This window comes from Phyllostomus discolor, chromosome 10, assembly GCF_004126475.2.
Source record: "Phyllostomus discolor isolate MPI-MPIP mPhyDis1 chromosome 10, mPhyDis1.pri.v3, whole genome shotgun sequence".
In the NCBI taxonomy this organism is placed as follows: Eukaryota; Metazoa; Chordata; class Mammalia; order Chiroptera; family Phyllostomidae; genus Phyllostomus; species Phyllostomus discolor.
This window is the reverse complement of record NC_040912.2, coordinates 39131799-39156937: the sequence shown is the minus strand read 5'-3', so window position 1 is coordinate 39156937 and position 25139 is coordinate 39131799. Positions and strand designations below refer to the sequence as shown.

The 25139-nt window shown below is 34.0% G+C and overlaps 1 protein-coding gene across 6 annotated transcripts in view; it reads right to left on the bottom strand.

The window, feature by feature from the left end:
* PCLO (piccolo presynaptic cytomatrix protein) overlaps positions 1-25139 on the bottom strand; it is a 353058-nt gene that overhangs the window by 55094 nt on the left and 272825 nt on the right. For 2 of the 6 annotated variants that reach the window (XM_036010675.1, XM_036010680.1), the window contains exons 16-21: positions 22600-22626; positions 15129-15222; positions 14370-14441; positions 12256-12436; positions 10487-10681; positions 9111-9293 (exon numbers count right to left, since the gene is read on the bottom strand). In XM_036010675.1, coding sequence (XP_035866568.1) covers positions 9111-9293; positions 10487-10681; positions 12256-12436; positions 14370-14441; positions 15129-15222; positions 22600-22626 — 752 coding nt within the window. The remainder of the gene's footprint in view (positions 1-9110; positions 9294-10486; positions 10682-12255; positions 12437-14369; positions 14442-15128; positions 15223-22599; positions 22627-25139) is intronic. The other 4 variants (XM_036010676.1, XM_036010678.1, XM_036010679.1 and 1 more) reach the window with 4 other exon arrangements.

Sequence of the window (25139 nt, the reverse complement as noted above, 5' to 3'; positions counted from 1 at the left end):
CTCTTCCTTGTTTAAGGTGTTTTTGGTTCTGAACTGGTTTGGAAGAAGTCATTTAAAGTAAATACAACTTACGTGGGATCAAAATTTTAGAGGGAAAAAATGGAAAAAATGGTTGATTAAGACATTATTATAAATGAAAACTAAGAAGGTGAATACATTTTATCTTTCATAAATTTAGGTTAAACTCTACTACTCTCAAAATAAATAGAAGTAACAAAGAATTTATCAAGTACCAAGTTTTGGTACTTGTGCTGAAAGACGCAAGCACAACTGTTAACACAATAAAGGTTTTTGTCTTAAAAAAACTAATAGTGTTTGAAATAAAAAACATTCAAGATCTACATCAAGTGTTCAAGGGCAACTATTGTCAACATTCATTTCATTTTCCTTTGAAGCAGAACTATCCTCTGCCTTGCAGTTCACTTGCAAAACATGTAGAATTACTTGAGTAATTATGAAAATAGATTTGAAAAATATTCCTACATCATTCTAAAATGATGACTTAGATCATGAATACTTCAATAACAAAGATATTGTCCTTAAGTGGAATCCAAATAGTTTGATTCATTAAAAAATCCTGCTCAAAGAAAATATATTTCCAGTATAAATAAATACAAATTACCGTGTTTTTTGGATTATAAGATGCACTTATTTTAACCACATTCTTTGTTTTAAAATTTTTCCCATTTTCCTCCTCTAAAACCCAGGTGTGTCTGGGGTCTGCACCATAAGATGCACCTAGGTTTTAAGGAGGAAAATAGGAAAAAAATTTTTGAAGCAAAAAATGTGGTAAAAAAGTGCATCTCGAAGTCTGAAAAATAATGTAATAACAGTAGACTGACTTATGTGGCTAATACTACAACAAACAGTGAACAGTATTTTTCACATCACTCAAATGTAGTCAATGGCTACAAAGAGGAGTTTAGATAATAATCTGATAAAGACTTGTCCACCCGCATGGAATTTAACTTCTCATTAATTTCATTAACTTCTCTGCCTTCCAAATAAATGATTTTCAAATACATTCTCTCCTCCTGTAGTTGATTATATCCTAGTGGACTGTGAAGACTATTAGCAAGAATCAGCCAGAACAAATAAAAATACAATTAATTATACTTCCAGATATTTCTAGACATGATTAAATTTGGTTGCATATAAACATGAGCCAATGCATTTTTCTCTTTATTCCCAGTTGAGGGTAGACAAAACTCTCTCTCATTCTTCATAATTCTTCCCAGATATCTTTAATTGGTTATTCACTAAGTAATACTGGGATGAAAGTTTCACAGGGACAGCAATTTTGTCTATTTTGTATACTACAGTATTGCTAACACTTTGAAGAGGTCTGGAACATAATATTCATTCATAAATAAATGTATATATGAATGTAATAAATGATGAACAATTAGCATAGGTAATTCTGATATTATTTTCTATAAATGATAAATACATATTTTATTTTTCTCTTTTTAGCTTTAATTATTTAAAAACATGCTAAATTATATACTTGAAATTAGGGTCAAGAATTTGGTAAGAGGTAAAAACTTAATTTTTCCTCAAATTTGAATCAAAGTGATAACCTTCAGTTTTTCTATTGTTATTTCCACCAACACAGTTAATCTGTAGTATATTGATCCAGTAACATAGAGAATACAATAAAAAAACTTACAAAAGCCAAACAACTTATAAACAATTGTTTTTTTCCAATAAATTTTACTTTAAGATAAGGACACATTAAACTTATTCTACTTTTATAATACTCTCTCTCACTCCACCTTAGTTTGGAAATAGTTCAATTAGCTTATAGGCAATTTACCAGTCAAATTTAAAAGTAAGAAAGAATGAATATGGACACGTAATCATAATTTAACTAAACCCTTTATAAGAAAATATTTTGAGTAAAAATATAAAATGAAGAATTGTCAATAATTGTTTTAAATTAGAAAGGAAAGAAGGGGTTATGAAATGCAATATAACAGATAAAAAGCATACAAAATTTAGAGACAAATATGATAATCATATCTTGGGAGAAACCTCTAATTATCCAATGTCTTTGGCTCTTAGAAAAATTGTGATTGTGCATAGGTATAGATCAGTGTCGCTTAAACATTTTGATCTCACCTATAAGTGGAACCTAATCAACAAAACAAACAAGCAAGCAAAATATAACCAGAGACACTGAAATAAAGAACAAACTGGCAGTGACCAGAGGGGTAGGGAAGGAGGGTAACTGGGGAATATAAGGGAAGGGCCATTAAGGAACATGTATGAAGGACCCATGGACAAAGGCAAAGGAGGTTGGTCTGAGGGTGGGAGGCAGGGATGGTGGGGTGGGAGGGAGTGGTGGTGGGGAAATGGAGACTACTGTACTTGAACAACAATAAGAATAAGAAGAAAGAAAGAAAGAAAGAGAGAGAGAGAGAGAGAGAGAAAGAAAGAAGAAAGAAAAGAGAAAGAAAGAAAGAAAGAAAGAAAGAAAGAAAGAAAGAAAGAAAGAAAGAAGAAAGGAAGGAAGGAAGGAAGGAAGGAAGGAAGGAAGGGGGGGGGAGGGGAGGGGGAGGGAGGGAGGGAGGGAGAGACACAGATGGACTCCTTTGACACTTTTAAAAATTATTGAATTTCCCAAAGAACTTTGAGTTATACCTATCAATATTTATATTAAAACATTTGAAAGAAATTAAAAATAAACAATCAAGTACATTTTCCACTAGCCATCAAAGCAGTCCTGACATCTCATGTAAGTGTAGGAAAACTCCACTGTACCCTTAAGAAAGAGTAAGAGTAAAAAAGGGAAATAACATCTTAATATTAAGAATTTTTTGATCTTGTAAACCCCTAACTAGAGAGGTCAAGGACACTGTGAGAAATAGTGGTCTAGGCCTACAGTATAAAAATGAAGTATTAACTATGAAGCTGAGAAAAAAACAATTAGCACCAGGCTTTTATGAAGGTCATCTGAAACCACTACATACATTAACACTTATTCTATGGTGCCTTTTATTTTTATACTAAAAACATCAAGTTGTTAGCTTTTCTTGAAAATATTTATTATTGATATTGTTATCCTTTTAAAATTTTTTAATCTTCTTCAACACTTACTCACTCTAGAACTTCAAAACTCCAGGAATATAAGATCTAAATAAAAAATTTTATGTATCATGATAATTGGCTTGTCTGTCCTTTCTTTGCTTTAAAAAGCTACCTAATGACATGCAGAGACCTAGAGTAAATAATGAGAAATGCTGGCATAAAATAATACAAATTCTTTCATAAAAGGAGTTTCCTACACATAAAGTTTTTAAAACTTTCTTGTACATTAATAGTTGGATGGAGACAAAATCGTTATTTACATATATAGAAATTTGAATTATATGGTATAAAAAGTTCAATCATTATTTACATATATAGAAATTTGAATTATATACTATAAAAAGTCATTTTCTATATCTATATAGATTCTAAGTTCATTTTATAGAGTCAAATTAAAATATAATGTGACCGATATAATTTTTAAAAATGTAGTTTTGAGTTTGTAATGAAGAGAAGCCAATTTTCCTTTTCTTTCAAGAATATAGCAGAATTTTTTTTCTGCTGTCTTTCTTGTATGTTTAAAATTAGGGATTCATGCTCCTGACTTTTATCAAGGATTTTCTTCTCAAAACTTATGTCTTTGCTTGATTTGTAATATCAATATACTGATTAGTTCCTATTCAAATATCAATTTAACTAATTAAAATTTATCTTTCAGTATCTTAAAGATGAGATACTGAAGTATTAATGTATTAAGCCATGATTATATATCTATATTATTCATATTTGTTCAAAATCCTGTATTTCTAACATATGTTTTCATTTAAAACCCACAAGTGGCTCCTGAATAATTATTTATTTATTTACACATTCCACACAGTAATGAAATAAAATGAAAAAAGGATAGTTTCCCAATCTGCCTCAGGACACATGAAGATTACTTTTATCCCACCCCATACCCATATGCCACCCTCCAAATTATCTTGTACAATGAAGAATGGGTGAAATATCACAATTTTACATAATGTAATACATGTGGATGAAAAGTGGGAAAAATTAAGTAACTCGTGGATAGTTAGCTATCTGGATTTAGGCAATACTGCTAAGTAGCCAGGTAATGCCTCTGGAATTCCTCTGCCTTAGGTAGCATTTCCCTGGTTCTATGATCCCTCCTACCCAGGGGACAATGTTCCCAGTCCCAGGATCATATTTTTACTCTTTGTCCAGGCTCCCTCACTGTGTCCCCATCAGCTTCTCATGCTCCATGCTTCTTATTTCTTTTCGCCATCAGCGTTTACTTCTCTGTCTCATTTCCTCAGAGTTCTGCTCTCTGGTGGTAATTTCATAAATTAACTTTTAAAAAAAAATAATTTTCTTAAGCCCAAAGTAAAATAAGTTGCATTTCAAAAATTAAGTTTGTTAAAGACACATCATGAAAAATATTTAAGGAACTTCATCATGTTAAAATCAGGCCTTCCTCTTCTTAGATAATGTATTAACAGTCACATCCAATTACACAGGCCCACGGGTAGATCATTTGACTAAAGCACAGCAATACTGCAGACAACTTTGATATTTAGGTGGGCCAGTTGGTCTTGCTATTCATGTCAGATGAAATGAACACAGAAGCTGCCACTGTGAATCGGACACACGCTATGTGGAGGGCTCCGTGCCAACCCAAGGCTACTACTGGAAAAGAACAAAAATCTCCACTGATGGTAGGTCAGTGGATTCAAGTTTGTGAATGGAGGTGCATAAACATAGATGGTGTCATATGGTCAGAGCTATCCATTCACTATCTGTGACTCTGCCTGTAGAGCAGAGACAGTTCTGGCAATAACTGTGAGAAGGCTAGAGAAAGAGTTGAAAATCATAATCACTCTAAGGAATGATGGCAGTAACTCGAACAAAACTTTCGAAAAACTGATCATTTTGATTTTCACAGACACCAAAACAAAACAAAATAAAAACCTCATTTCCAGAGAAATTAGGCATAGAACTTTGAAAGCTGATACCCAATTTGATTCTCTCAGATTTTGTTTTTATGTTTGCTGTGTTCAAATCATTACAGTTTCTATTTCAATTATATTAAACTATCCAAGGATTCTTTTAAGGTTTTCTTTTTTTTTTATGAACACATTAAAATGAGGAATATAAATCTGGTTTTATTAACCTGTTACAAATGTTACAGAAGACTTCATCTCACAACAAACTCATTCTGATTTCTCTTCTCCTTGATTTCTCTCTTGGACCCTCTCCATAAACAGGGAATGCAAAACTCCTCCTGACCAAAAGTGACCTTCTCCTTCCAGTTTGAAGAGAATGAGACACTGATTAGCTAACGCCTTTTGTAACAGTTCCCTCCATGCCCAGTGCCCGCCCTGTTTCCCAACCCAGCCACCCACTACCACTTGCCCAGGAGAGTGGCTCCCACAGAGTGATGGCTTAGTAAGAGTTCCCCATAGCAACATAAGAACATGAAGCTCTTCTTTGACAGGTGCCGCAATGAGCCTTACTGAAAGTGGAGTTTCCAGCAGCGGTCTGTGGAAGGAGCTTCAGGCCTGTCTCCTAAAACTTCGCCAGGCCAACAAACTGAAATCATAATTCCCACCCAGATTCATCTTCCCACCTAACCTCACTGACCCATCCCAATAGCTCTAATTGCCCAGAGTAGGGGGCCACAATTTCTATTCACTCTGTGCTATTGGCTCGAAACTTGGCTCTAAAACTCACCAAAACTCTTAGCATCAAACAAAAATAGCTCAGGATTTTCAAACTGAACTTAAAATGTAATACATTGAATGTCAAATAAATTCAAGATTTTAAGAATGCCTCAATTTGTTTTCTTTCTTTTTTCACCCACTTTTAAAACTCTCTTCCCTGGTTGGTGTCACCTTCTGAAATGACAGGGCCTGTGTTCAACCAAAACAACTGGCTTGGAAAAACCATTTCCAGGGATTTCTAAATACAGAGAGTTGTTTCGGTGTCAGGGTGTTCTGGCACAATCTGTCTAATCTTTCCCCTCAGGTTTCCAGCCATGCAACTAAATCCCGGAGGGAAAGAAAAAGTTCTGTTTGGCTCACTCCATAATTATTGCCTGACCCATTATTTTATGCTACTTCAAGCAGAAATCTGCTGAAAAGCTCAGGAAAAAAAATTGAACAGCTCTTTGGGGACAATTTCGTCCCCCTTGACAGAAATGACTACAGATACTGACGCATCCCACTTGTGCAGTGAGAGGATTTTATGTTCTTGGTTTGTGGCAGTTTAATCATCAGCCTTCAGAAAGGAGGATCATGCAGGCAGAGGAAGTCTAAATTGTATTCTGCCATTATTTCTAGAAACCTCTAATCATTTGTTGGAACTTGAATAAGAAAAAAATAAGTAAATGACAGTTGTTTTTCTTGAAATCAGGGGAGTTTAATTTCAAGGAGCCAATGTATTTAAAAAACAAAGGCTTAGGCCTAGTAACAAGACAAGGGTTATGCTGCTGATTTTGAAAATTTCTAGCTGTGTGTTCTTCTATTCTAGTCCTCTCTCTTTATTGCTTGCTCGGAAAAATATTTGCAACAAATACATCATCTACTAGGTGCAATAACATGAGAAAATGGGTGACAAAACACTTTGTACGACGTGAAGAATTATTTCAATACAGAGCATTATTTTCAGAATGCAGATGGGATTATGTGAGCTTGACTGTGAGGATTAAAGTGGGAGACTTTATGTATTAAATGTATTAAAATTAATACTAATACTTATTCTGCAGTTAGTGAACAGGAACTTGATGACTGTATGTTTATGACTCTTACCACTTTTACTGTCTAAGTTTTGAACTCCTTATATGGCATTTTATATAAATTCTTTTAAAAATTTTAAAAGATTTTATTTATTTATTTTTAGAGAGGGAAGGGAGGGAGAAAGAGAGAGAGAGAGAAACATCAATGTGTGGTTGCTGGGGGCCATGGCCCGCAACCCAGGCATGTGCCCTGAATGGTAATCAAACCTGCGATGCTTTGGTTCAAAGCCTGCACTCAATCCACTGAGCTACGCCAGCCAGGGCCATTTTATATAAATTTTATCCTTTATTTACCAATTAGTTGTTTGGCAAAATACATGGTTGAATTATATTCCTGGTAACTTTTTAGTAACTATATTTTAGAAAACAGGGCATTTGCGTTATCACCTATTAGAATAAAATTAAAGAAGAATCCATACTATGGCATCTTGATACTCTTTTGATTGTAATTTCAATAAAGAATGATTTTGAGATTCAATCATAGCACCTTAAATGTATGAGTATTTATCCATCAGAGTATTATTTGTAAAAAGGGGACTAAAAACAATTTACTAAAATTTTAACAATAATATTTATTTAAAAAAATGGGCAAAATATTATACAGTAACTTAAATCATGATAATTAAACACAGAATGTGAAATAAAAGAAGCAATTGACTACTTTGATATTTATAATTACAAAATATTTGAAGAAAGAAAATGAATACCATTAACAAATCAACAAAACTTATTTGATGAAAAAAGGTGAGAGGAGGAATCTAAAGTACTTTTGGCAAGTACTAGTAAAGCTAACTAGAAAAGAGAATTTGTATTTTGGAGCTAATCTATAAATTGGGCACATTCAGAATTATGCTAATGTTTAAGACAATTGTTTCCTTAGTTACCTGGCTAATTCAAGAAATGTCAATGGTTTACCCTCCATACTGCCACATACATCTTCCATAGCCCCTAACGTCTAATTAGTTGGGACAAGAGTGTATTATATTTTTTAATTTTCTGAGAATACAGACAATTTATATAGGATAGTACAAGGTTTGATTTTAATTTTGTGGAACTATCCATCCATAACATCAAGTATTTTAGGGTTGGAAGAGACCTAAGGGGCAAACATAGCTATCCTATGTTTTTTCAACTTTATTTTATATATGGTTTTGAAGATAATTGTTATAACCACCCATGTTTGAGTTTTGTCACTGGTAATGGCACTCTTTCTCCAGAAAAATTCCACAAATGCTGTGTCATGTTAGGGACAGATATGAATTGCTTCCTTTTCTGATCACAGCTATGGAATCAAGTTTAGGTGCATCTCCAGGGAAAGAGCACATAGAATCTGTCTTTCTCTGTCCAGGAAGCTGAGAAGATTGTGAAGTAGATCAGATGTGAGAAAGAAACAGTAGAAGCCTTGCCTAAGAGTAGCCCAACTCCATTATTTACTTACATGTTTATGTAAGCTCTGTATTCAGAAATAATTTTCTATCCATCTTATAATGTTTTTGACATGAAACTTCGGTCTGCTCCCCAAAGCTCTATCATTACAACTGTCACCAACAATGGAGCAGTAACTATAAATACTCTATTGCAAGGAATCAAATGAGAAAGCAAAAACTGACACACTCATTTTGAACTGCATCATATAACAATGGCTCAGAACCCAGTAGTTTATGAATGAAATAAAGATACTTTATTTATTACACAGGCACTTGGATATTCACATGCCCAACACGATACACTTGACAACTACGGAAACATGAGTGGAAAATGTCTGTTTGTAGGATAGAGAACTTTCACCATGGAAAGGTGAATGAGTGCATTAACAATTTTTCCTTTACTTTCCTCTAAGAATTTCCAAAATCCACTGAATTTTTTAAAAGTTACACTTGAAATGATATGTAACAAAAACTGATCTACATTATTAGCTGGTACACTAGCTTGAGAGCAGTTTAAAATTTTATCACAATGCAACATATTTATAGTCATGCTTGAACAGATTTGGTTAGTAGCATGCATTCCATTCTGTCATATGAATACCGTTAATCTATTTCCCAACAAAAGTCAAAAGATGCCCAGTGCATAGAAAAATACAAATCACTGTAGTCAGTATATTATGGGACTGATCTTGGGACTTACATGGTGATGATGAAGTCCTGAAATGCCATGCCCACAAAAGCACATTAAAAAGTGGATAAACATATTTTATCAGACAATCTCTAAAAATTAAAAGATGAGGACTTTAAATTTGGGGAATGTTCTTGCTGTGTGCTTTGAACAGCGCCTTTCTGCTCACCTCCTTCTGTCTTGACTGGTCCATCAGACATCACCTTCCTGAGGGCTAGCTGGCTTTGGTCTTGGTTGCCATTGGCTGGTGGAGGCAGATTATCAGACTGAGTTCTTTGAATGGGGAGGACTCCTGCTATGCTGTGTCTGTGCTGCTTCCTGGCATGATTAGACTGACCGCTTTTATGTGCTGCTGTGGCAGTGTGGGTGAAATGGAAACCCAGAGTATGTATCCTCAGATGAAACCAGCTTAAATGTTAGTCATGCAAACAGAAGTGATCTTTTGCTCTATTGAAATAAGTTGTGTTTTCAAATGCCAAAATGACACCACATGCACAGCACTAAAGGGGGTTAAAACTGGCTGTTTCTTTGGAAATGATGCCTTTGGGAGATTGGGAGAATGTGTTCATCTTTTTCCATTGTCTGGCTAGTGCCTCTTGGAAGTAACAGCACACCTACATTAGTGAAAATGTCTATTTAAGGTTTTATGTATCAATTGACTAAGTTTTCACAAGTTAAATGAAAATGCAGCAGTTAAGATGGGTCAATTTTTATGCTTTAAGTGACATTTGACTGTCAAAGGATTTCCAAAGGTTAGAAAAAAAAGAACCTGTACGTTCTCTGTTATCATATACAAAGTATGATCCAACAGAATGGACCTGATTATGTTTCTCAATGAGGTTGTATTGCCTCATCACATATGCTTATATACACATTCATATTATATTCTTTCTTGATAATATAAGAAACGTGATTTTCTTCATAGATTTCTTTTTCCAAAAGATTGTAAAGTTTCCCACATGGAAAATGACAATGTTTCACATGCATAATCTATTAATATTTTTAAGCTTACAATGGCTTTTCCCCCTAGGATCTAAAACTTGACTGTTGGTCATATTACTCTTCTGCCTCACATTTCTGAGTGTTTTTAGATGTGAGAATCTCATGGATAATCTGCTTTAAATGCTTGTGTGTGTGCTGTGTGTGTGTGTGTGTGTGTGTGTATGTAATGCCTGGAAAACTGGCAGCCGCTGTGCTTGTAATTCCTATATTCTAAAGGATAGTTTAGTGCACACAAAAAGGACACACGACATTGTTTGCCTGCAAACATCACAGACACGGCCACCAAATACCATGGGGCAGGTTGGACGGATGGCGGAGACAGAGTAGAAACAGCCAGTTTTACTGCACTCTATGTAAATTAAAAAAATCTAAATAAGAAGGAGCATATTTATGTATTGATAGTTCTTACACAGACAGAGGGACAGAGAACAGAGTGAGCAGGGTGTGCCAAAAACAGAAAGCAAACAGGAAAGGACAGCAGAAAAGAAAGGCAACAGATGAACATTAAGCTGCCATGCTGAGGAATTTATTTGCGTCTTTTACTTGGTTGAAGGCGGAGTTGTTGCACAGCAGCTTCAGCAGCGGCTATAGCAGCCCCTGCGTCTTCCAGGTGGGTCTGAGTGACGCTGGTTTTGCTTTGGCTGCGAGATGGTCCATGAGAGCGGAGATGGCCTTCAGATGAGGATTTCGAGCTACCGGGACTACTATGGGATTTCTCAATGGTGGGAACCTGCATGTCTGGTTACAAAAGAGCAAAACATGAGTTAAAGTTTCCCCAGCATTTGTCCTGTCAAACTTGGTCTCACATAATTTGAAATTGTCTTGAGATTTAAGTTAATCTGTTTCTTTAGTTCTTTTATGGGGCTGTTCACCATTCAGTAATATGATTAAATATTTGGGAAACAATTTTGAGGAGGAAAGGAAAATAGATAATAATGTTGAAGAGTTTGGGAAGAGGAGTAAATTCTAACTAACTTCATGTGAATGAATATATTATAGTTTCGCCAAGCAACTCTGCTAATTCTAAGAGGGACCAGGTAAGGCTTACATTGTCGCAGGAGGAGTTGTAAGTAGAAATGTCATGAATTCTTGGATGAAGGTGTGTGGGTCGCTAGAACATATTAAAGGTGAAGACTGTAGAATCCTCACCTCAGGAGACTTTGAGAACGTATATGCACATGCTAATAGTCATAGAGAGAGAGGTCTTTATACTAATGATCTTCCAGAATGTTAAACAGGCCAGAGTTGATCTGGCTTTGTGGAATCCATGAGTAATCTATAAAATTCATCCATAATAAAGCTATAGCACCCATTGTAGTCAGTGGTTTGTCCTATCAGTTTAGTGGCCTACTGGACATGGATGGCCTCTGTTTTCTATTTCCCAGAACACTTGTCCTTATAATCCATTCCTTTCTAATAAGCAAAGGACCTCCTTTCAATTGGATGTACTTTCTGACTAGGAAAGAAGGAAGCAATATTAGGTCCCATATAAAAATTTGTACTTAATACTTATAAACAGTTTAGCATATCAATGTAAGATACTGCATGGTCATCTCATGTTTATGATCAAGATTAATGTTGTGTTGTGGGGTAATTGTAATGAACCTCCCAAAGGAAAAGCTCATTCAAATGGGAACGCTGTGCATATTTCCAAAAGCAATGTATGGTGATGATATTTTCAAAATACTATTTGTTTTTTTAAAAAAGTCATAGAAATAGCTCAAGTCAAACATTTATGAAAAGTTTAAATAAATTTCAGCATACCAATTTGTTTGATGACAGGGAAAAATGTTTTTGATGTGATAAGTAAAAAGGAGGAAGCAAACATATATAATCATACATTATATGTAATATGTAAGAATTAATATACCTATGAAAAACAAGTATGTCAACAGTTTGAAGAAATATGTATAAATGATATGATAATATGTCTAGTCAATGAACTATTGAGGATTTTTATACTTTCTTTAAGAAACACCCCAATGCATCTTATAAAATCATATTGTCATGGATTTTGAGAGCTGGAAAGCAACCAATAGCTCATATATCCAAACCTACTCCATTTTACAGGCTGAAAAATGGGGAGTCAGCAAGGTGAAGATCACAAAGCCATAAACCTAATCATGGGCTGATCTGGGACCACATCCCATTTCTCCTCATTCCATATCCATTATTCTTTGCCTTATATTATATTAAATATTTTCTAATAGAATTCAACCCACAAAATATATTCCATATACAGGCATACATACTGAAGAAGAAACTGAGTGAACAAAAAGACGAAAGCTTTTTCTACTTGAAATCTCTCCTACCCTTGGCCGGGTCAGGGAAGATCCCATGGCTCCTGCTTTTGATGACGGAGGGCTTCGGGGACTGCTGGCTGCTCTGACTGGAGTGGGACTTGCCGTGGTCAATGCTTTCTGTCTGCTCTTTGAGAGGATACCACCTAGGAGTGTTATCGAGGTGAGATGTGCTAGATAAATCAATCAATACCTGAAAAAAAGTACAGTGAAATCAATAAAATGTATAAGTTAAGCTGTTATAAATTAATTACTTTTTTCTGTGATCTGAAATTTTTTCAAGGATATAAACCCAAGGACAGTGAGGCAGTTTTCCTCATATTTCTTCACTCATAATATTGGGCATAACGACTGATGCACACTAGATACTTAGTGAATGTTTGGTTAAATTGAACTGTATAAAATCTTGGACTACTAATTCAATTTTTTGGTGGTGATGTAAAAGGTAGAATGGAAAAATCAATCTCCCTATGAAACAAAGGTTTGTTAAATGGACACATTCTGGTCCTCAACTTGGCTAGCAGTTTTGAAGATTGATTTTAGCTATGAAGGTTAAAATAAAAAAAGAATAAGTAATTTGCAATTCCTAACTCATTCTATTTTAAAACATAATTTAGTACACATCTGAAATAGGGATATAACTAACAGTTTAGGATAAGAAAGCACTATGTCATGGCTTAATTGGTAGTATTTCCTCTTTCTTAGTGTTTCATCAATAACGGTGTGTTTTACAGTTGCTGGCCTCTTAGACTTAATGAGACAAAAAACGTGAACACCAGCACAATGAAGATATGGTCTAGGTTCACATAAATATATACAAACTGTAACGACTTCATTAAGCCAGTTTTCTGAAACAGGGCATTAAGTCAGATATAACTGTATCTTAGAATAGTCTTGTGTAAGATACAGATTAGCCCAAGGGGCTGCACTAGCATGGAGCCTGCAGGTGAAGGTCAGACGGTCCAGTCTGTTGGAAAAGGAAGGTGCAGAGTCTCAGAGTCAAACAAGCCCTCATGTCACCCAGTCTAACACAAATATGTTCTGTTATCCCTGTCAAAAGGACATCATATTTTCTAGGTGTTGCATCTTTTTGGAGATGATATTTTTAACAATAAGTTATAACTTCTGCTCTAAGCAAAGATCACTACACAAAATATATGTTTTTGAAATATGATAGATTAAAAATCACAGGATCAGGCCTACTTTACCAAATATCATATTTAGGTTAGATTCCTTTTGAATTTATAGAAAACTATTTTTATTGTTTTATCTTCCAGTTTGTTTCTTAAAATATTTTGAGAGATTTTTCTCTAGATACTTGAAAGAAATAAGAATGTAAAATGTCACAACAAGTCATCATACATGCAGTGAGAAACAGCAATTAAATAACCTGACAATGCCTTTTTAAAAAGTCCAGTTCATTTTATAATATAATGAATTTATCTTAAATCTTTAACATACTCATTTGAATTCAAAGCATGATCAAAAAATTCAATAAAAAATCTGGAAAAAGCAATCCCATAAAATTCAAAAACAAAATGTAATAAATGAACCTAACTCTGTACTCAAGAGAGATTATTCCATGTAATTTTATTTTTATTTTATTTTTTAAATTTTAATATATTTTATTGAGTATGCTATTACAGTGGTCCCATTTTTTCCTCCCCTTTATTCCCCTCTGTCTTGTAACACCCTCCCACCAGCATCCCCCACCTTAGTTCATGCAATTTTAAAACACAGCACTTTGACTCTATATCCATCCCTAGTGGTGGGATATGTCCTAAGGACAAAAAAGAACTCCAAACATTTTTAAACACATTTAACATTTAAATCATAATGTTCATGGTGGTATTTGTACTGGAAATCTTAAGACTGTTGTGTGTGCATTGTGCAATAAAGCAAATGAGTAAAAAATCTTACAAATTAGTAAGTACATCAAGTGGCAAAGTAAAAACCATTTATTCAGTTATTCATCTACTCAAAAGGTAACTGAAAATAAATTCTATCCACCAAAGGACTTTATGCAGAAGTGCTTATCTTATAAACTTAAAAGATATGCTTTGCATCAAGCTTTAATTGGTAGTTTACAACAACAGCAAATAAGGGAAAAGAAATCAAAGGCTCACCTCACCAAGGAAGTCATTGGAAGAAAATCTATCATAATCCCAAACTGTCACCTCCAGTGTTTTCTTCTTGAGCTACAGGTCAAATCAAAAGGTCATTCACACCATTTCTTGCCATTAATTTTCATAACATTTATATTATAGACTCACCTATAGACTCACTTCCATGAGTCTTTCCCTTTATGTAAAAATATTTTAAATATTATCTACAACTATCTGGGCTTATATTTAATATTATGTAAAATGTCAATGGTTTTGTAGTTTAACCTAAGTAGTATCATGAGATCTTACTATTTTATAAATTTTACTAATTCCCTGTTAATCTACCCCCATCTTTAAAAGTAGAAATTAAAATCTATAAATACTGTTTAAATACATGGGATTCATAGTTGCAAATCTGTCTAGGCTATTTAGATAAAGTATTTGAATTAAGAATTTTTTTGTTTCTGTAAATTCCCCCAAATCATAGTAGCACTGTGTTCTTTCTGTAGGTAAATTTAACTTATCTTAAATCCAAAAATCTGTATTACAATTTATATTCAGATTCACCTTCATAGTCAAATTAGAAATCTTCCAGAGGGCAAATAATAAACCTCATTTCACAAGACAACTCATCTACAAATTATTTCCTGTGGATGTCATCTTCCTGTTCTAACTGTAGTCTTTTCTCTCTAAATTTAAGATCATAGTCCTTCAATAATTTTGTCATTAGTATTCTCTTATCAGCTTAAATCTGTCACATAGGAAATAATCATTGCGTACCTGTTCCATGGAGATGCTTTTATAAATTACTGTTTGATTCCACTCAGGATTAAGACTTTTCTGAACATATTTAGTCCTTCTCTTGTACTCAGCACTGAATTGGAAGAAAAGAAAGAGTAACCTTGATTATTCACCTAAACTGATGACTTCATAGTCAACCTGAAGGGCATGCAGACATTTTAAGATGATATTTTGATCTGAATCACTATGCAATCATCTCATCATCCTCATGTCTCAAAACTTATTTTAAGTTACATGAACAACAAAAATTTTAAAATATGGTGGATGCCTTTAGGTTTATTTGCCCTAGAGTAGTTTTTCTGGAAAAAAAAGAAAACTAAACTAAAACCAAAAAACAAAAAACTGGTTTCAAGTGTTCTATTGATCCTATAATTTTAGAAATTTCCTCTTTCCTGAATGAAGGAGATAATTACGTGAACCATATAGTAACATTAATAACTTCTTGCCTCATAAATAATAATTCAGTATTTAACTTTCCAATATTTTTGCAACTAATCATGCCAGCAAAACCAAGTGGTCTTTTAATTCATTTTTTCTATAAATACCATATAATCTCATCTATAAGTGGAACCAAATCAACAAAACAAATAAGCAAGCAAAGTATAACCAGAGATGTTGAAATAAAGAACAAACTGACAGTAACAGGGTGGGGGTGGGGCAAGGATAATGGGTTAAAGTAGGGGAAGGGCAATCAAGGAACATGTACAAAGGACACATGGACAAAGCCAAAGGGGGTAGGTTCTAGGGTGGGAGGCAGTGTTGGGGTGATAATGGAGACAACAGTACTTGAACAACAATAAAAAAATAACTTATTTCTACAAGCTATCCTAATTAAGATTTACAGAGCATCTGTAGCTGGCATACACTAGCTGATGCAGTTGGAATTATTGCTATCTGCTATGAGCCAATGGTGCCCACACAGACAAGGACTGTTGCTACACTCCCTGCCTTTTTCTGAATTTTCTGCCTAGGCTTATGTCTCAGGTCCTATGGGCATCAGAATCCTGAAAACCAACCTACTTCTCTGGGATTGTCATGAGCCTGGACTTCACAAGATACTTGTCTCTAAAGAGGCTGGATCCTGACCCTTGATCTGTAGTTCTGTTCAAAGCTATGAGACTACCTCTTGCTACATCACTGATCACAAGCATCACCACATCCTGGAATGCCTAATATATTCTCCAGACCCTAAAGTACCTATCCATTCTAGATAACACTTCTGAGAATAATGCTCCAGTCCATGACCAACTTTTATCCTTTCTTCCTCTCTGGTTTTCTTTTCTTTTCCCTTCCTTTCCCTACCCTTTTCCTTCCTTCCTTCCTTCCTTCCTTCCTTCCTTCCTTCCTTCCTTCCTTCCTTCCTTCCTTCCTTCCTTCCTTCCTTCCTTCCTCCCTCCCTCCCTCCCTCCCTCCCTCACTCCCCTCTCTCTCTCTCTTTCCCTGTCCCCTCTCTCTCTCTTTCTTTCCCTCCTCTCTCGCTCTCTCTTTCTTTTTTTCTTTCATCAGCCATATGCAAGGGCAGTAATTCCCAACAGTGATTGTATATTGGGATCACTTAGGAATCTGCATTCCGAGGGTGGAAGGCGGGGCAGGCAGCACCACACCAACCTGTCACTCCCTGCACTCCAGGAGATTCTGCTTTATTTGGTCTATGGTGAGACTTGAGCATCAGAATTGTTTAAATTTCCTGGGTAAATCTAATGTGTAGACAAGATTGAGAAGCACTAAACTTACGTCTCCTAAGACCTCACCTTTCAGTCCTTGTGAACTGAATCCAACTTAAGAAATAAAATAACAACACTCTTCTGACTTTTAACGAACTCATATGAATTTTCGAATATAAGAACAGGATTTGACAATTTTGTCATCGCAAAAATTTTGTGGAAATGTTTATGCAGTGATTTAAAGAAACAGGTACTCTCATAGATTGCAGACAGAGTATAAATTTGTACATACACATTTTAGATAAACTTGTCAATATCTAGTGAAGTTTCAATTTAGTTAACCAAACACTCGAATAATTCTACTTGGACTTACTCCACTTCTACCCTAGAGAAATTCTCCCAACCATGCACAAGGAATCTCGTTCAAGAACATTCACCACAACATTGACTCTAATAGTATGCTAGCAAGATAATAAGTAAATATATTAAGATATAGTCATTTAGTGAAATAGTGAGCAGAAGTTAAAATGAGTAAAATATACCTTCACATATTAAGAAAGATGTATCTTAAAAAAATATTGAGCAAAAATTTGCAGAAGGATTACTCTAGTTAAGTTATAATAATTTAAATTAAAATCATGTGGAATAATACTGTAAATTATCTATTCACAAATGTTTATATGTATAACAAACATTAATTTCATAAGTCTCTTAGGAATTATAGATATTAAATTCTATTTAGTGGTTTTCTCAGGTGGACAGAAGAATGGTTGCAGAGGGCTTAAGGAGTACCTGTAAAATGTCTGTTATCAAAAAGAAAATGTTAGGAGTTGATAACGCTGTATAGCAATAACACAGGTATCAGAGTCTTTCTTAATTTTCAGGAAGTTTAAACTATTTTATAATAAAGATGAAAATTAATAGAGTAAGCAATATCCCTTTATATTTTATGCTTTTCTTTTGTTGTTACAATTCCTGGCTATTCTTCTAGGCAGATAAGCTTAGAAAAAAAATGTGATACTATGAGTTTTGAAGTATTTGTTTCAGACTTTGATAACACATTGATAAGATAGTGGGAAAAATATATTAAAGATAGGTTCCTAATATAGTGAATAGTAGTAGTAAAATTAATTTTTCAAATTGTAAAAAATTAAATGCATAATTTGATAAAATGGAAATTAATGTCAAATGCAAATTCATGTACTTTCACTAAAATTCTAAATGTTAATATATATAACATTAGTCTGCATGATTGAAATGTGTTCAAAATTATTTATTAGTTATCATCTTTTCTTAATAAATATGAATTAATTTTTCAGATGTATATCTTAGCCATTTTTTTCTACTAATGAATTTAGCAAAAACAATTGAATGCCAACTCTGTATGAGGAACTGTGATTTTCTATCAACATATATATATGATTGTATTGACATACCAGTATAAATATGATTCACACATGAAAAGCACTTTATAAAGTGAGCAAATCAAAATAACACTTACACTATAAAATAACAGCTAACACTTATTAAGTGCTTACTTTTTTCTCAGGCAGAGTTCTAAATACTTTTAATGTGTTAACTCATTTAATCCTAATAGCAATTCTATGACACAGGTATCATTTATTGTTCTATTTTATAGATTTTTAAAAAAAAAACTGAAGCTCTGAGAAATTAATGTATGTTGGGAAGACTGCATCATTATTAATCAGTAGGCCCACGACTCAAGCACAGGGAAAGTGGCTGCTCTTAAACACACATGATATGAACTCAATTGATTAGGTTCATCATAGAATGTGAATAACCCATCTATTTTCTTTTCTTTTTTAAGATTTTATTTATTTATTTTTAGAGAGGGAAGGGAGGGAGAAAGAGAGAGAGAAACATCAATGTGCGGTTGCTGGGGGCCATGGCCTGCAACCCAGGTATGTGGCCTGACTGGGAATCGAACCTGTGATGCCTGGTTCGCAGCCCACGCTCAATCCACTGAGCTACACCAGCCAGGGCCCCATCTATTTTCTTAATTGCAAGCTTCATTAACTTAAGTGTCTAGTTTGTCTTCTCTCCCCTATAATTTAAATTTTTTATATCAATTTAAATATACATACTTCCTATTTAAATACATATTTCATATAAATAAATTCCATATGATATTTATATATATAAAATATCACTAAATAATCAGGTAAGTTTTAGAGGTGCTTGAGGGAATTCTGAATGATATATCTATCCTAAGAGTGCCACAGAATTAAGGATAATTACTATAAATACTTATTTTTCCCAGATACACTCAAATAACTGAAATCGTTTGGGGAAAATTTAGATGTTCACTTTAATAGAGTACCTTAATCTTATTAATGAGTTTGATTCTCCGACTCCCTCCAGACTCAAGGTATCCAGGGCCTTTGGGATTAATGGAGGTGAACAAACCTTGCCCCTGAGCCCCCTCCACCATCCATGGTTGTCCAGGGTGAACGCCAGTGACTTCCTTTGCAGTCATTTTGCACTTGAATTTCCTGACAGAGGATATGGCCAGACAAAAGTCATACATGGCCATACAAAAGCATTTCTTTGGTAACAGATTTAAAAAAAAAATTGTTGTATACCACCCAACTGGAACATGATATCAATGGGCTGTGATACCACATTACACAATCGAAAATTCCACAAATCTGTGCATTCACAAATTGAAGGTGTCCAGGTAACCAGGGGGAGTAAATGTGAGTATAAATTCAGGCTGAGAAATAGGGGAGCTCATTTTCGTTTTTCCTTCCTCCCTTGTCTGGTAAACACAATTCCCTCATGGGAATGTTACATGATATATTAGAAAAATTAGGCCACATTTAACAATTAGATAAGTTATCTAATAAGGATTGAGAAAAAAAGTCAATTTATCAATATAGGACATGGTGTTTATATTTAAAAAGAACCCTAAACATTCGTTCTTGTGAAGTTTTGATTAATTTCCTTTTTCTTTCACTTTTTTAATTACTGGCCAGTCAGTTCATCATGAGCAGATATGCTTTTAAGATAGGTAGCAAAATATACTTAAAATAAATTACTCTACCTTAATCCAGCTGAAAAACAGTTCTCTGAGTTTCTCTTTTTAATTTCAAAAGAATTATTGAGAATGAAGAATGGAATATGATGGCCTCTTTGTATTTAACTTTTATAAAATTATCTAAACTAAGACTCTCATTAAAAATTTATTTGGTTTTCCTTTATTGGAAATATATACATATATTCATTTAATGCTAAAGTATACATCGCATAAAGAAATAGAGTAGATATCAGTTTTCAAAATTAGTCTTTTTTTTAATTTAGAAACATGTGCAAAGTAGATCCCATTTTATAAACCCTGTTTTTCTGTGCAAGAATGTGTTCAGGAACCATCACTTTATTGTCCTCTGTGTTTCCTGAGGTCAAAGACAGTGGCTGTTTCGATGACTCTAACCCTAGTACCCGGACAGTGTCTAGAGCAGTCTGTGTTAAATAAGTGTTTATTGGATGCATCCTTACAACATTCTTCTACTTGTCTTCCCTTTAAAATTTACTGCAGTAAAATAATTTTTTGTCTTCAAATTATAAATAAACATTACAACACCTGTGTCAGCATTACATAGGTCGTGTAGGAAATAGCTTATGCTAACAAGGGTGTTTACAGAGAATCCAGCCAGGAACCAGGTTTACAGGTATCATGATAACTAAAATCAGCTTCGATTGTACAAAAATCTCATTATTGGGAAAAAATTTGTGCTTTGTCCAACAGTGTAATGAGAGAAAACCAAAATGAGATCTTTCTGATATCCTTATTTCTATTTCTCAACTATCCAGGGACAAGTATTGAGTCCACAGACTCTTCAGGCTCTTTCCCTGGCTTTCTTTCAACTCATCTTGGCTGACATTTGGGCTTTCTGAGCTTATGAGTATTTTGATCAGAGGGTGGAAAGAGAAAATAAAAGAAGACAAGAAAACTGGACCAGTGAAGTGCTTATTAGTTAACAGGAGATATTATTTCTTTAATGTTAAGAATGATAGATGTATTACACTTTATCACTGAAGAAAGATACTGGGTTTTCTATATAGTATTCTTAAAAATATTGATTTAATTCAGTAGCTAAACATTCTGTATCTCTTGTTTTCATAGATAATTGACCACTGGCTACATGAAGTTTGATATACAGTTATATATTATTAGCAATAATAGCAACTGCCATTTATTGAGAACTTATTAAGTGCCATATAATAGGCTTATCACTTTTGGTGTATTACTATGTGTTTCACAAAAGGCCCGTGAGGGAGGATATTCTAAGTCTCTTCTAGCAGCAAAGGAAATAGTTTTGGAGAAACCTCACAACGTGACAGGGCTGAAATTCAAAGCCAATTTTTTAAAGACTTGACTCACTGGCCTCTTCAGCTTAATTATCAATGTCATTACCCTGTCATTATAATCCCTTCCCACACTGACAGCTCTCAGAGATGACTAAAGTGACTTTTAGATGAAAGGTATGACAAGAAAGTGATTTCTAGATCTTCTAAATTGTAATCTAACACGACTTAGGCTATTTTAATCATTATTTACACTTACAAAACATGTTCTCTTCTAAGTTAAATATATATAACCAGTCATTCTGACAATGTATCCCGTTTCTCTGGATAAAAGATAAGGAGGATCTGATTAAAGTGATTGATAATGTCTGTTCTAAAATGACATTGTCTCTTTGACAACTGATTTTGTGTGTCAGTCTGAGAGGTGTGGACGGGACCCGAGATGAGACAGCCAGTCATAACAAGCGACCTTTCACAGTTACCGCATTTTACTGTTTGCCATCCTTATGTGGCTACAAGGAAATAAAGAGCTTCTGAGCACTAGAAAGGCTGTGGTGACTAATCTAATTCTTTAAAATATTTAAATATTTATGCCTTGAAGAATCAGAAACAGCCTCTTTTGGGCACAGTTTGTCAGGATTAGGAAAAATGTCAAATTTTAATGTCACCGACAAAAACAAATCCTGTACCATTAATATTCTGGATGAGATTAAAATTCTCATCACCCTGTTGCTACAGATGGCACAAAATTCTCCTCCCCAACTAAACAACACATTTAATTTACAATGCAATGAGACATGCAAAAGAACGCTTTTGGCTACGTATCAAGAGATAGCCTTAGCTGACAATGTAATGATGCAACATGTAATGAGCTCTATGAGAAAACAGTCTTCTCCTATCAGCAAACAAAGGATGTTCATATGTTGTTGTTGATGCAACAGAATAGGCAGATTATGGCATCCTATATTGCACAGCAATAATTTTGTGGTGCACAAGGTATAAAGGCATGGAAATGTTTTAATATCGAAGTCTAAGTAAGGGATACAACCAGACACCTATGGTCTTTAAGATGAGGTATACATGCAATATTAGGAGAACTCATGCACTCAGGAGAACTTAAGGTGTGATTATCACATGAAAAGCTAAATTAATTTTAGTGTAAAAATTATGACTAAAAATTTAGTTATGTCTAATTAAAGGGTGATATTTTCTTATCCATAATCTTCTATGTTTTTAACATTTTCTAGTTTTCAATGTTCTATTGCACACATCTGCTACAACTATTTAGTAATGTTGTAGTTGGAACAATTTGCTGTTAATCCTAAATCAACAGATACCAACATGTAGAAAAATAAAAATTACAGCTCAAGTTGAATTGCAGGTGTATATACAAAAAAGGACAAAAATTATGACTCCAGACAGAACGGCAGAGCTGAACGCTGAAAGAGAACCAACTCTACCTTGCGTTCTGGACAACCATGACTTGACTGCATTGATTCCAGGGTTGCGAGCAAAGGGTACAACAGGAAGTAGGAAGGACAGGAAGAAAAAAGTTAGGAACGGAAATAAGAAAATATGAGAACAACAATTAGAGGAGCTATACCATAACATACAAATGACATGAGGCAGTAAATAATCTTAGAACCAAAGTGAAAATAATATCTCACAAGTGTAATAAACCCCAAGGACTTGGCCACTGTAATAATCAGGAGTAATTTAATAAAGGGCTAGGAACTGAATAGGAGTAGTGTATCCCACCAAGAAGGAATGTTTCATTTGACAAATTGCATGAGGATGGCTTTATGTGAGAAACTCACTCTTCATTTCACTATAATTCCCACCTGACCCTGCTTTACTAGAATGGAGTGACACCTTTTTGTTACTTGCCTAACCTTTCTGGTTTTTCAAGTTTATAATAGTCTAATTGAAGCATAGTCCTGCAATAAATTTAGACAAGAGACTCTCATATTGTTTAAAAGGTGATACTCTGGTATATCATTAAAAATTAAAAATAAAAGATAGGGTTTTATTTTAATTCATTAGCAAATGTTAATTAGATATATACCCTGGGCATAGATTTCTTTTCCTGTTCTATTATGATTAAACAACATGGAAACTGTAATGACTCAAATCAAAGGCAGAATGAAGTATCAGTTTGTTGTTATACCATGTTTAAAGCATGTAGCCAAATTACAGTCATAACTAATACATAAGGATGTAAATGAATGAACATAAAATAACTCTGTTTTGTTGCATTATATGGCTAGTTGGTGAGCTCTATAAATTAAATCAATAAATTACAATTACAGCAACAATACCAGCAATTCTAGTTTCTACATAAAACTATTAGCTGGGATAAAATTAAAGGATATATACTGAATTTGATATAGCACCTGGCACTTTTCAAATTATTTTCTGAATGTTACCTAATTTGATTCACTTGACAAGCTAAAAATTATGGCTCTGCCTACCTTGGCTCTCTCAACACCCATAAGGAAACTGAATTTCAAAAAATTGGTGCTCTGCCTGTGGTGATATAATTAGTACATAGCAGTTCAGGTACAATGTATAATTCTAATGTGGATCTTGTACAAATAAACCAACTACAATCATAAACATGCTTTTTTATGATTTCAGTGCTTTTAGATTTGTTGAGGTTTGTTTTATGGCCCAGAACATAGTTTGTCTTGGTAAATGTTTCATGTGCACTTGAAAAGAATATATATTCTGCTTTAAAGAGTAAAATGTTACCTAAATATTAATTAGGTCATCAAACCAACTAGGAAGGCAATGGGGGAAGTGAAGATAGAAGGATTTATAAATTTAAAAATTATTATGGTTATACATGGTATTATGATTATTTTTGAAATGAGTCTTTTCAAAATATATACTAAACTATTAACAGGAAAAAGTTAAAATAGTTGACATCTACTTAAAATAATCTGTCTGGAGAGAGTGTAGGGAGGGCAAAATGAAACATGACTGACTAGGAAGTGACCACTATCGAAGCTGAGTTACGGGCACATGCTGGGTCATTATACTCTTCTCTCTGCTATGTCCAACAATTGAAGACTTCAAAGTAAAAGGTAATATTGGAATGTCACTCCTCAAATTAAATAAAAATGAACAAAAATAAAACCAGAGTTTTCAGTTTCCAGTCCAAAATTTTTGTTCATTTCTTATGGCTCCACTTTGCTAATTTGTCTAATATAAATTGTTAACATAAGGCATAACAATCTGTTGAGTTCAAATCACTACTTTGAAACCATCCTTGAGTACTGATTTATATATTAGAGTATAGCAATTTGCATTTATTATGTGCAAACTAAATATCTCCAAAGAGCACTTGCTTTATATGAGCAGTTTATATATTACACAAGAGATTCAGAGATAAGTTTTGTTCATTTAATCAAGTCAACATTTCAACTATTATTCTTGTCTTTAAAATTTTGTTAGTGTTTTTACAACACTGATTTGAAATATGCATATAAATAAAGATACATCAACAAGTCACTTCATGAGCATTTAACATAATGGGTAATACATGTGTCCTATAAAGTAAAACAGTAACTTATGAGTCCATGAACACTGGTTTCTCAAGTAAATTTGGGAATGTAAGGTAATTCCTTAAATCTCCCACAAATAATTTCTTAAGTGATTTCACAGATAATCAATCTGACTAATCACAGCAAGAGTGGTTTCCAGAGAGAATTCCTGATGTGCTCCCTCTCACTGAGGCAGGTTTTATTATGATCAATGGCTCTCCTAGAACCCTTTAAAGCTTAATTATAAGTTATAATTCCACCTTATCTACTAGTATAAATAAATAAATACGACAAGTGGATAAAACTAAGGAAATGATATACTTTTTGAAATTAGAGTCTAGAAGAGACATTTATTTTACTTTTATTTTTTAAATGTATGGATTTAGAGAGAGAGGGGGGAAGGGCGAGGGAAAAAGAGGGAAACATTCATTTGTTGCTCCACTTATTTATGTATT